Genomic DNA, 13,420 nt, shown 5'->3' with positions numbered 1-13,420 from the left:
CCTCCGGTCTAGAAAGCTCCAAGTCTCCCAGTGGCAGGAAGTCCTCCCAGACGCGCTTCACGCTATTAGGTCCCTTTTGTGCACAGCGACCAATCAGACCCCTCACGAGAAGCTCTTCATTTTTTCCAGGGGCACTACCACGGGGGTCTCACTTCCGGCATGGCTGAGGACACCGGGCCCCGTACTTCTGAGGAAACACGTCAGGGCACACAAAACCGACCCCCTTGTTGAAAAGGTGCGCATGCTCCACTCCAACCCCCAGTCCGCATTTGTCGAGTTCCTTGACGGCCGTCAGGACATGGTATCCCTCCGGGATCTGGCACCCGTCGGATCCAGCGCCGTAAAAAAACGGTGAGCAGCGATTCGTGTCAGGGGGCGGGCGTGGGGATGGGGAGTATAGCGGGAGGGCGTCGGACCAGCGTCGCCGTAAAAGTTTGCTCCGCCCGCTATTCTCCGTCCCGTCGTGAGTGCGGAGAATCGCGCCCATAGGACATTCGATAAATACAGAAGTTAAATACATAGACACACATCGGGTGAAACATACCTAGTGTAAAACTACTCAATAGAGAGACATATGGAGCGATCAGTTCAGTTCATAAGGGGGTCATTCAGGAGTCTGATAACAGCAGGGAAGAAGCAGTTTTTAAACCTGTTAGTGCGTGTTCTCAGACTTTTGTATCTCCTGCCCGATGGAAGAGAGAATAACCCAGGTGGGAGGGGTCTTTTATTGTGCTGCCCACTTTCCCAAGGCAGCGGGAAGTGTAGACAGTGTCAATGGATGGGAGGCGGGTTCGCGTGATTGACTGGGCTGTGTTCATGACTCTCTGTAGTTTCTTACGACGTTGGGCCAAGCAGTTGCCATTCCAGGCTGTGATGCAGCCAAATATGATGCTTTCTAAGCGCATCTGTAAAACTTGGAAGAATCAATATGGACATGCTGAATTTCCTTAATTTCCTGAGGAAGTATAGGCGCTGTTGTGCTTCTTGGTCGTAACGTCGACGTGGCTGAACCAGGACAGATTGTTTGAAGCTAAGAATTTGAAGCTGTCAAACATCGGCACCATTAATGCAGACAGGGGTGTGTATGATACTTTGCTTCCTGAAGCCAATGACCAGTTCCTTAGTTTTGCTGACATTGAGGGAGAGATTGTTGTCATTACACCATGCCACTAGGTTCTCTATCTCTCTCCTGCACTTCGACTCATTATTGTTTGAGATCCGTCCCACTACAGTCAGGCCATCAGCAAACTTGTAGCTGGAAATGAAGAGTATTGGAGCCAAATTTTACCACACAGCCAGGTTTGGGTGGATTTAAACTAATGTGGCAGAGGGGTGGGAATCAGAAAAGTAAGCCAGCAAGTGTAAAGACTGGGGATGAGCATGGTACCAGGGCCAGGCTGGGTCAGAGGAAGGGCAGGCTGGGGGAGGTCAAACTCAGTGGGCTGGGAGGTCTGGAGTGTATCTGCTTCAATACACGGAGTATAACAAGTAAGACAGATGAACTTAGAGCCTTGATTCACGTGCAGAACTTGGATGTGGTTGCTGTACCGGAGACTTGGTTAAAAAAGGGACAGGACTGGCAGCTATATATTCCGGGATATAAGTGTTTTAGGCGAGACAGGGAGGAAGGCAAGAGAGGTGGGGTAGTTGCAATACTGGTTAGAGAACATATTACAGTTGTACAGTGGGAGGACACCATGGAAGAATCAAGTAACGAGGCATTGTGGGCAGAACTCAGAAACAGGAAAGGGGCAGTCTCTGTGATGGGTGTGTACTGCAGGCCTCCCAGCAGCCCAAGAACAGATATGTAAGCAGATTCTGGATAGACGTAGAAATAATAGGGTTGCTGTCGGGGAGACTTTAATTTTCCTCATAGTGACTGGAAATCCCTTAGGGCTAGGGGTCTGGATGGTGAGCAATTTGTTAAGTGTGTCCAAGAAGGGTTTTTGGAACAATATGTGGATAGTCCGACTAGAGAGGGGGCGATACTGGACCTAGTACAAGGGAACAAGCCTGGCCAGGTCATCAAAGTTAGTGGGGGAACATGTGGCGAACAGTGACCACAATTCCGTAAGCTTTTGTATACTCATGGAAAAGGTCGAGTGTTGTCCTAGGGTTCAGGTGCTAAATTGGGGAAGGCTAACTACAAACAGCTTAGGCAGGATTCGGAGGCTGCAGTTTGGGAGAGGCTGTTTGAAGGTAAATCCACATTTGGCGTGTGGGAGTCTTTTAAGGAGCAGTTGATGGGTGTGCAGGACAGGCATGTCTGAGGATTCAGGGTCAACCATTTCGGACAGAGTTAAGGAAACATTTCTTCACAGAGAGTGGTAAGCCTGTGGAATTCATTACCACAGGAAGTAGTTGATGCTAAAACTTTGAATATATTCAAGAGGCGACTGGATATAGCACTTGGGGAGAATGGGATCAAGGCTATGGGGAGAAAGCAAGATTAGGCTATTGAGTTGGATGATCAGCCATGATCGCGATGAATGGCAGAGCAGGCTCGAAGGGCCAAAAGGCCTCCTCCTGCTCCTATCTTCTATGTATCTATGTATCAATGTGCTGGCAAAAAGGAAAGGCAGGATTCAGGAACCGTGGATGACCAGGGAAATTGTGAGTCTAGTCAAAAAGAAAAAGGATGCATACATGAAGTCTAGGCAACTAAAAACAGATGAAGCACTTGAAGAATACAAGGTTAAGTAGAAAAGAGCTCAAGCAGGGAGTTAGGAGGGCAAAAAGGGGTCATGTAATATCCTTGGTAAACAGAATTAAAGAGAATCCCAAGGCATTTTATATGTATATTAGGAACAAGAGGGTAGCTGGAGAAAGAGTTGGTCCCCTCAAGGACAAAGGAGGGAAATTATGTGTAGAACCAAAGGAAGTAGGTGATATCCTTAATGAGTATATTGTATTGGTATTCACAAAGGAGGACACATTGATTGGTGGTGTCTCAGACGGATGTGTAAACACTTTAGAACAGGTCGGCATTACGAGGGAGGAAGTGTTAGGTGTTAAAAAGCACTCGGGTGCCAGACAAATCCCCAGGCCAGATGACATCTATCCCAGATTACTGAGGGAGACAAGAGATGAAATCACTGGGTGATAGCCCAGAGGATTGGAGGAGAGCCAATGTTGTACCGTTATTTAATAAGGGTTGCAAGAATAACCCAGGTAATTATAGGCCAGTGAACTTGAGTCAATGATAGTGAAATCGTTGGAAAATATTCTCAGAAATAGGGGGCGGGATTCTGTCGTAATCGGCGGGGCGGGAAACTCCGGCGGGAAGGAGTGGCGTGAACCACGCCGGTTGGTCTCGATAGGACATGTGATCGACACAGGCTTGGAGGGCCAAAGGGCTGTTCCTGTGCTGTATTGTTATTTGTTCTTTGTGTGTAGGGAGCTAAGCAGCCTTGCGGGGCTCCGGTATTGAGGACTATCATGGGGGTGTTGTTGTTTGTCCTTACTGATTGTGGTCCATGGGTCAGGAAGTCAAGGATCCAGTTGCAGAGGGAGGAGCCAAATTCTAGATTTTGGAGCTTTGATACGAGTTTGGCTGAGATTATGGTGTTGAAGACGGAGCTATAGTCAATGAATAGGAGTCAGAAGTAGGAGTCCTTGTTGTCGAGATGCTTTGTTTAATGTTCCGGCATCCACTGCACACTGGGGTAGAGAATTCCACAGACTCGTGACCCTTTGAGTGAAGTAATTTCTCCGAATTACTGTTTTAAATCTGTCAACCCTTAGCCGAAAACTATGGCCTCTCATTCTAGAATGTCCAGCAAGGGGAAACATCCGCTCTATGTCTACCCTGTCAATCCCATTTAGCATCTTATATACCTCAATTAGATCTTCTCTCATTTTTCTAAACTCCATCGAGTATCGCCTAAACTGCTCAATCTCTCTTCATAACACAGGTCCTTCATTACTGGAATTAACCTAGTGAACCTTCTTGGAACTACCTCTAATGCATTTATGTCCTTCCTCAAGTAAGAGGACCAAAACTATGCACAGTTCTCCAGAAGCAGTCTCACCAATGCCCTACACAGTTGCAACAGCACTTCCTTACTTTTATACTCTAAGCCATTAAAAATGAATGTCAAAATTCCATTTGCCTTCTTTATTACCTTCTGCACCTGCATGCTAACTTTCTGTGATTCATGCTTGAGGACACCCAGATCCCTTTGCGCCAAAGCAGTTTGATGTTTCTCTCCATTTAGATAATTAGCTGCCTTTTTATTTCTCCAACCAAAATCGATGATCTCACACTTATCCGTGTTTAATTCCATCTGCCAAATTTTGGCCCACCTACCCTATCCATATCTATTTGTAAATTTCCTGTTTCCTCATTGCAACTTGTTTTCCCACGTATTTTAGTGTCATCTGCAAATTTGGCGGCTGTATCTTCTATTCCTGCACCCAAGTCATTAATATGGATTGTAAATAGTTGGGGCCCAAGGACGTGTGGCACCCCTACTTGTTACAGTCTGCCAACCAGAAAAAGACCCATTTATCCCAACTCTCTTCTTTCTGTTGGTTAGCCAATCCTCTATCCAAGAGAATATAGAACATAGAACAGTACAGCACAGAACAGGCCCTTCGGCTCTCGATGTTGTGCCGAGCCATGATCACCCTACTCAAACCCACGTATCCACCCTATACCCGTAACCCAACAACCCCCCCCTTAACCTTACTTTTTAGGACACTACGGGCAATTTAGCATGGCCAATCCACCTAACCCGCACATCTTTGGACTGTGGGAGGAAACCGGAGCACCCGGAGGAAACCCACGCACACACGGGGAGGACGTGCAGACTCCGCACAGACAGTGACCCAGCCGGGAATCGAACCTGGGACCCTGGAGCTGTGAAGCATTTATGCTAACCACTATGTTACTATGTCACTAACAATATGTTACCCCTAATCCCATGTGATCTAACTTGTGTATTAACCCTTTTTGTGGCACCTTATCAAATGCCTCCAGAAGTCCAGATATACTACTACAGGATCCCCATTGTCCACTTTGCTTGTTACATCTTTGAAGAACAATCTATCCTTCATAAAACCACACTGACTCTGATGGATTGCATTTTGTTCCTGCAAATAGCCCGTTACGACTTCCTTAATAATGGATTCCAACAATTTCCCAACAACAGAAGTTAGGCTAAGTGGTCTATAGTCTCCTATTGTTTACCTTTTTCCCTTTTTTATTAAGGGTGTTACATTAGCCTGCTTCCATTGGGAACCTTTTCAACATCAGGGAATTTTGGCATATTATAACCAATACCTCCACTATCTTGACTGCCTTTATTAAGACCCTAGGATGTACAACATTCATCCCTGGGTACTTGTCTGCCTTTAATCCAAGCAGTTTGCTCAGTGCATTTTCCTTAGTGATGGCGGTTGTTTTAAGTTCCTCCAACAGCCTCTGCCTTACCTGTTACTACTGGGAAGGTTCCAGTGTGATCCACTGTGGAAACTGAGACAATATATTGATTTCACTGCCATTTCTCTGTTTCCCATTATTAACTCTCCTGTTTTGTCCTCTAAGAGACCAACGTTGACTTGTTGATGTTCTCAGAGCAAAGAAACAAAATGCGTATTCATCTGAAACTCAACTCAGTGGTAACTGCTCCATTCAGCATTGTATCTGAACCTGAGGTATTGGTGTATGCTTGAAGGGTGATTTTCCGCCATGCTGAAAGCTGGATACAATCCTGTATAAGGAAATGTTAATTCGGCGCTCTTAGCCTCCTCTCACCTTTTGCTCTTTAATTGCTCCGGTTCCCAACATGTCTCTCCTTCTCTTCAGCCACTGCACTCATTTCTCAGCCTTCGCTCTCCTTGTCCGCTTCAACTGCACCACTCCCTGTCTCACCTTGTCATATCTACTTCAACCATGCGGTCCTCAGCCTTTTGTCATCTTGTCGACTTCATCCACACGGCTCAAGCATGTCCTCCATATCCATTTCAACCACTTTGTTACTGGGCTCATTGCCCCTTGCCTCCTCTCTCCCTGTTCAACTGCTCCTTTCCCAGCCTCTCCCTGTTCAGATGCTCCGCTCCCAGCCTCTCCCTGTTCAGATGCTCTGCTCCCAGCCTCTCCCTGTTCAGATGCTCTGCACCCAGCCTCTCCCTGTTCAGATGCTCCGCTCACAGCCTCTCCCTGTTCAGATGCTCCTCTCTTGGCCTCTCCCTATTCAGCACTCCCAGCCTCTCCCTGTTCAACTGCTCCTTTCCCAGCCACTCCCTGTTCAGATGCTCTGCTCCCGTCCTCCCTGTTCAGACGCGCCGCTCCCAGCCTCTCCCTGTTCAGATGCTCCTTTCCCAGCCTCTCCCTGTTCAACTGCTCCTTTCCCAGTCTCTCTCTGTTCAGACGTGCCGCTCCCAGCCTCTCCCTGTTCAGACGCGCCGCTCCCAGCCTCTCCCTGTTCAGATACTCTGCTCCCAGCCTCTCCCTGTTCAGATGCTCCACTCCCAGCCTCTCCCTGTTCAGATACTCTGCTCCCAGCCTCTCCCTGTTCAGATGCTCCACTCCCAGCCTCTCCCTGTTCAGATGCTCCTTTCCCAGCCTCTCACTGTTCAGCACTCCCAGCCTCTCCCTGTTCAGATGCTCCTTTCCCAGCCTCTCACTGTTCAGCACTCCCAGCCTCTCCCTGTTCAGATGCTCCTCTCCTGGCCTCTCCCTGTTCAGAGGCTCCTTTCCCAGCCTCTCCCTGTTCAGATGCTCCTTTCCCAGCCTCTCCCTGTTCAGATGCTCTTTTCGTAGCCTCTCCCTGTTCAGATGCTCCTTTCCCAGCCTCTCCCTGTTCAGATGCTCCTTTCCCAGCCTCTCCCTGTTCAGATGCTCCTTTCCCAGCCTCTCCCTGTTCAGATGCTCTTTTCGCAGCCTCTCCCTGTTCAGATGCTCTGCTCCCAGCCTCTCACTGTTCAGCACTCCCAGCCTCTCCCTCTTCAGATACTCTGCTCCCAGCCTCTCCCTGTTCAGTTACTCCACTCCCAGCCTCTCCCTCTTCAGGGGCAGCAGGGTAGCATGGTGGTTAGCATAAATGCTTCACAGCTCCAGGGTCCCAGGTTCGATTCCCGGCTGGGTCACTGTCTGTGTGGAGTCTGCACGTCCTCCCCCTGTGGGCGTGGGTTTCCTCCGGGTGCTCCGGTTTCCTCCCACAGTCCAAAGATGTGCGGGTTAGGTGGATTGGCCATGCTAAATTGCCCGTAGTGTCCTAATAAAAAAAAAAGTAAGGTTAATGGGGGGGGGTTTTGGGTTACGGGTGTGGGGTGGATACGTGGGTTTGAGTAGGGTGATCATGGCTCGGCATAACATTGAGGGCCGAAGGGCCTGTTCTGTGCTGTACTGTTCTATGTTCTATGATCCTCTCCCAGCCTCTCCCTGTTCAGATACTCTGCACCCAGCCTCTCCCTGTTCAGATGCTCCTCTCTTAGCCTCTCCCTGTTCAGACGCGCCACTCCCAGCCTCTCCCTGTTCAGCTGCGCCGCTCCCAGCCTCTCCCTGTTCAGATGCTCCGCTCTCAGCCTCCCTGTTCAGACGCGCCGCTCCCAGCCTCTCCCTGTTCAGCTGCGCCGCTCCCAGCCTCTCCCTGTTCAGCACTCCCAGCCTCTCCCTGTTCAGATGCTCCGCTCCCAGCCTTTCCCTGTTCAGATGCTCCTTTCCCAGCCTATCCCTGTTCAGCACTCCCAGCCTCTCCCTGTTCAGATGCTCCGCTCCCAGCCTTTCCCTGTTCAGATGCTCCACTCCCAGCCTCTCCCTGTTCAGCTGCGCCGCTCCCAGCCTCTCCCTGTTCAGATGCTCCGCTCTCAGCCTCCCTGTTCAGACGCGCCGCTCCCAGCCTCTCCCTGTTCAGCTGCGCCGCTCCCAGCCTCTCCCTGTTCAGCACTCCCAGCCTCTCCCTGTTCAGATGCTCCGCTCCCAGCCTTTCCCTGTTCAGATGCTCCTTTCCCAGCCTCTCCCTGTTCAGATGCTCCGCTCCCAGCCTTTCCCTGTTCAGATGCTCTGCTCCCAGCCTCTCCCTGTTCAGCTGCTCTTTTCCCAGCCTCTCCCTGTTCAGCACTCCCAGCATCTCCCTGTTCAGATGCTCCGCTCCCAGCCTTTCCCTGTTCAGATGCTCCGCTCCCAGCCTTTCCCTGTTCAGATGCTCCTTTCCCAGCCTCTCCCTGTTCAGATGCTCCTTTCCCGGCCTCTCCCTGTTCAGATGCTCCTTTCCCAGCCTCTCCCTGTTCAGATGCTCCTTTCCCAGCCTCTCCCTGTTCAGATGCTCTGCTCCCAGCCTCTCCCTGTTCAGATGCTCTGCTCCCAGCCTCTCCCTGTTCATCTGCTCCTTTCCCAGCCTCTCCCTGTTCAGCACTCCCAGCCTCTCCCTGTTCAGATGCTCCGCTCCCAGCCTCTCCCTGTTCAGGTGCTCCGCTCCCAGCCTCTCCCTGTTCAGATGGTCTGCACCCAGCCTCTCCCTGTTCAGATGCTCCACTCCCAGCCTCTCCCTGTTCAGGTGCTCCGCTCCCAGCCTCTCCCTGTTCAGATGGTCTGCACCCAGCCTCTCCCTGTTCAGATGCTCCACTCCCAGCCTCTCCCTGTTCAGCACTCCCAGCCTCTCCCTGTTCAGATGCTCCGCTCCCAGCCTTTCCCTGTTCAGATGCTCCACTCCCAGCCTCTCCCTGTTCAGCTGCGCCGCTCCCAGCCTCTCCCTGTTCAGATGCTCCGCTCTCAGCCTCCCTGTTCAGATGCTCCGCTCCCAGCCTCTCCCTGTTCAGATGCTCCGCTCCCAGCCTTTCCCTGTTCAGATGCTCCACTCCCAGCCTCTCCCTGTTCAGCTGCGCCGCTCCCAGCCTCTCCCTGTTCAGATGCTCCGCTCTCAGCCTCCCTGTTCAGACGCGCCGCTCCCAGCCTCTCCCTGTTCAGCTGCGCCGCTCCCAGCCTCTCCCTGTTCAGCACTCCCAGCCTCTCCCTGTTCAGATGCTCCGCTCCCAGCCTTTCCCTGTTCAGATGCTCCTTTCCCAGCCTCTCCCTGTTCAGATGCTCCGCTCCCAGCCTTTCCCTGTTCAGATGCTCTGCTCCCAGCCTCTCCCTGTTCAGCTGCTCCTTTCCCAGCCTCTCCCTGTTCAGCACTCCCAGCCTCTCCCTGTTCAGATGCTCCGCTCCCAGCCTTTCCCTGTTCAGATGCTCCGCTCCCAGCCTTTCCCTGTTCAGATGCTCCTTTCCCAGTCTCTCCCTGTTCAGATGCTCCTTTCCCGGCCTCTCCCTGTTCAGATGCTCCTTTCCCAGCCTCTCCCTGTTCAGATGCTCCTTTCCCAGCCTCTCCCTGTTCAGATGCTCTGCTCCCAGCCTCTCCCTGTTCAGATGCTCTGCTCCCAGCCTCTCCCTGTTCATCTGCTCCTTTCCCAGCCTCTCCCTGTTCAGCACTCCCAGCCTCTCCCTGTTCAGATGCTCCGCTCCCAGCCTCTCCCTGTTCAGGTGCTCCGCTCCCAGCCTCTCCCTGTTCAGATGGTCTGCACCCAGCCTCTCCCTGTTCAGATGCTCCACTCCCAGCCTCTCCCTGTTCAGGTGCTCCGCTCCCAGCCTCTCCCTGTTCAGATGGTCTGCACCCAGCCTCTCCCTGTTCAGATGCTCCGCTCCCAGCCTCTCCCTGTTCAGACGCGCCGCTCCCAGCCTCTCCCTGTTCAGCTGCGCCGCTCCCAGCATCCCCCTGTTCAGCTGCGCCGCTCCCAGCCTCTCCCTGTTCAGGTGCTCTGCTCCCAGCCTCTCCCTGTTCAGATGCTCCACTCCCAGTCTCTCCCTGTTCAGATGCTCCGCTCCCAGCCTCTCCTAACACCCACACTGGGCACCCCAGCTTGGCACCTTGGCTCTGCCATGCTGGTACCCTGGTAGTGGAACTCTAAGGTGCCCAGATGGCACCAGCAGTGGCAGGGTACCACCCTGCCCACAGACTAACTGTCTCACTCTAATTTGCAGATTTGCCAAAACTTGATCCCGTCCACACTGGACAGGATTCTCCTCTCAACGTCTTGTGAGATTCAGTTAGATCTCACGAGGCAACGTGAGCCGGGTATAGCCTGGGGACAGGGTCTCCCGGCTTTTACCTGCCAAGTTGCACCATGCTCGCTGCCTTTAGGGTGCAGCATGGCCGTTCGATTGCGCCCATTGAAACTTTTCCGTTAAATTACGCCGATGGTTTGTGATGCAGAGCGAGGCCAGCAGCGTGGGTTCAATTCCTGTATCAGCTGTGGTTATTCATGAAAGCCCCACTTCTCAACCTTGCCCCTCACCTGAAGTGTGGAGATCCTCATGTTAAATCACCACCAGTCACCTCTCCCTTCTCCCCCTCTAAGGGGAAAGAAGCCTATGGTCAACTGGGACTATGGCGACTCAAAATTATACACCACATGTGGAAATCAACTCATCCTCCAGCGAGCCTCACCTTGCCAGATGTTTCCCCAATTTTCTTTTCCCCATAAGTATACAGGAGAACCTGCCCTCCTACTAGTCACGATTGGCTGAAATTCTCATAAGATGAGAATTCCCAATGGCAGCAAGTGTGACTGGGATTGATGTTTGAGCAGCCCAATCAATACAGGAGGAAAGCATATTGAGTTTTCAATTTTCTATTGCAAGATCATGGATGAGGCTACTTTTTCCTTACTGTTACAACCCCCATGGAGGCTAAAGGGTATAGACCATCCGTTTCCCCGTATCCTCTACTGAATATGAACTTCACTGGTAACAGGGCGGGGCTTCCCCTTTAACGAGGGGAACCCACATAGTATAAAAACCCCAACCTGATTGTAGATTGGTTCACGAGACCCTTCGGGGTGTGGAATCTGTGTGTTCCTTAAATAAACCTTTATTTTGCATCCTACCATTCATTCTGCATGATCTCTCTGTTCTCATTCTATCCTGAAAAACTGATGTGTTTACAGCTTACACACTTTCCCATTGCATTTTACCCAATCTGGCCTAATTGGCAACTATTTCATTCATAAATGACAAATTGTTACTATATTGCACCTGACTTCAAAGAACAAACAGTTCGCAATCACAATTTAATTTCCAATAGCAATTTGTAAACTGAGGTCCAAAATGTAATTATCTTGTTGTGTTATGGTACAGTATTGTTCTTAAAATAATTGACTTATTTCAGGTTTGAAAGACTACAGTGCTTTCCTGGCTCTTCATACGGTGTTGGACTTCTGGGAATCTGTGGGTTTGGAGAGAATTCGAGGATATATCAATGACCTTGTGTCCCAAGCTGGTGAGTGATATTCATTCTTTTATTATTCTTTTATGTGATGTGGGTGTCGCCAGGTGGCCAGCATTTATTGTTCAACCCTAATGTACTTTGACCTGTCAGCACCAAAACCTGATATTGTGGTTACTTCTTATTTGGCATCTAATTCTACAGATTTAGGTTTCCACGCTGTACCACTAAGCTTAGTAAACCTACAGGGTCTTGCTCAGCTGCTGCTCCTGTCCGAGAGTCATAGAGTTTTACAGCACAGAAAGAGTCCCTTTGCCCCATTGTGTCTGTGCCCACGTTCAAACTTGATCTGCAGCTTTGTACGCTATGACGTTTCAAGTGCTCATCTGAATGCTTCTTAAATGTTGTGAGGGTTCCAGCCTCTACCACCCTTTCAGACATTGAGTTCCAGATTCCCACCATCCTCTGGGTGAAATGGTTTTTCTCAAATCCCCTCTAAACCCCCTGCCCCTTACCATAAATCTATGCCACCTGGTTACATACATAGAAGATAGGAGCTGGAGGCCCTTCGAGCGTGCTCCGCCATTTATCATGGCCATGGCTGATCATCCATCTCAATAGCCCAATCCTGCTTTCTCCCCATAACCTTTGATCCCATTCGCCTGAAGCGCTATATCTACCACCTCTTGAATATATTATGGGCGGAATTCTCCCAAAGGCCCGACGCCGTAGTGAAACCCGGAAAGGTTCACGAACGCATCGGAGGCCTCTCCTGGCCCCCTATTCTCCCCCTGTTGGGGGGCTAGGAGCGCCTAGCCGGGAAACTCGGCCGCGGGGTCTTGTCGCTGGTGTCAAGGCCTGGCGCGCCGAGAATGACGCAGCCGACATGCCTAATGACGTCAGCCGCGCATGCGCAGGTTGGCCGGCGCCAACCCGCGCATGCGCGGCTGACGTCACGACGGATGACGGCAAATCCGTGCATTGCCGTCTTCCCCTCCGCCGCCCCGCAAGACGTGGTGGCTTGATCTTACGGAGGGGAAACAGTGCGTCCCATTGAGACGCCGGCCCGACGTTCGGTGGGCACCGATCGCGGGCCTGTCCCCTCTGGAGCACGGTCGTGGTGCTCAGTCCCCTCTAGGCCCCCCACAAGCCCCAAACGGGCATCTCACGCCGTGTTCACGATGGCAGCGACCAGGTGTGGTTGCCGCCGTCGTGAAACGGTCGTGAACGGCTGGCCGCTCGGCCCATCCGGGTTGGAAAATCGCGGGCTGCCGTGAAAAACATTTTTCACGGCAGCCCGCGATTCTCCGAGTGGCGTGTCGCGTTTTGCGACACGCCATTTTGGGGTGGGGTGGGAGAATTGTGGGAGGTGCGAGAGCGGACCTCCCGCGATTCTCCCACCCGGCGTGGGAGCAGAGAATTCCGCCCCACATGTTTTAGAACAAATACTTCCTGTGGCAATGAATTCCACAATCTCACCACTCTTTGTGTGAAGAAATATCTCCACATCTCTGTCCGAAATGGTTCACACTGAATCCTCGGAGGTTTTCCCCTGAATCCTCAGGTTATTGAACCCTCCGCTGGGGGGAAAAGCTTTTTCCTATTTATCCTATCTATGTACCCGGCAGGTCCCCCCTCAGCCTTCTCAACTCTAAGAAGAACAACTCCAGTCTATCCAGCCTCTCTTCATAATTGAAGGTCTTGAACATAATCCAGAGGCCCAGGTATGGTGCCATGGGTTCCAATCCCACCACTGCAGCTGGTGCAATTTAAATTCAATTAATAAGTTATAAAGCTAGTTTCAGTAATGATGAAACTGTTATTGATTGCTGTAAAAACCCACCTAATTCACTCAGAGAAAGAAATCTGCATCATCACCTGACTCACAGCATTGTTGTTTGACTCTTTACTGCCCTCTGAAATGGCCCAGCAAGCCACTCAATTCACAAAATGGCCATTACAGAATTTAAAAAAAAATTATTGAGCTGCGTTTCCTTGCAGCTGTAAATTGCCCATGTTTCACAGCCATACAACAAGTTGCTGAGAGCACCAGCCTTATAAACTATCAGCTTGGTCCTAAGACTTGGCTTGGTGTTATCCCATGTGTGTTCTCTGAGTTGGCTAAATGTGGTAGCTGCTTTCCCTATGCTTGTATTGATCTCTTCTTCAAGGGTTAGATTGTTTATCATCACAGAACCAACATTTCCAGCATGATG

The 13,420-nt window shown here is 50.9% G+C and overlaps 1 protein-coding gene across 5 annotated transcripts in view; it reads left to right on the top strand.

Moving 5' to 3' along the window:
- Positions 1 to 13,420, top strand: part of LOC119967096 (probable L-cysteine desulfhydrase, chloroplastic) — a 244,358-nt gene that overhangs the window by 126,454 nt on the left and 104,484 nt on the right. For all 5 annotated transcript variants that reach the window (XM_038799166.1, XM_038799165.1, XM_038799164.1 and 2 more), the window contains one exon: positions 11,148 to 11,258. In XM_038799166.1, coding sequence (XP_038655094.1) covers positions 11,148 to 11,258 — 111 coding nt within the window. The remainder of the gene's footprint in view (positions 1 to 11,147; positions 11,259 to 13,420) is intronic.

Source organism: Scyliorhinus canicula, chromosome 6, assembly GCF_902713615.1.
Source record: "Scyliorhinus canicula chromosome 6, sScyCan1.1, whole genome shotgun sequence".
NCBI classification, from domain to species: domain Eukaryota; kingdom Metazoa; phylum Chordata; class Chondrichthyes; order Carcharhiniformes; family Scyliorhinidae; genus Scyliorhinus; species Scyliorhinus canicula.
Note: the sequence above shows the minus strand (reverse complement) of the source record. Positions and strands in the feature narration are given on the sequence as shown.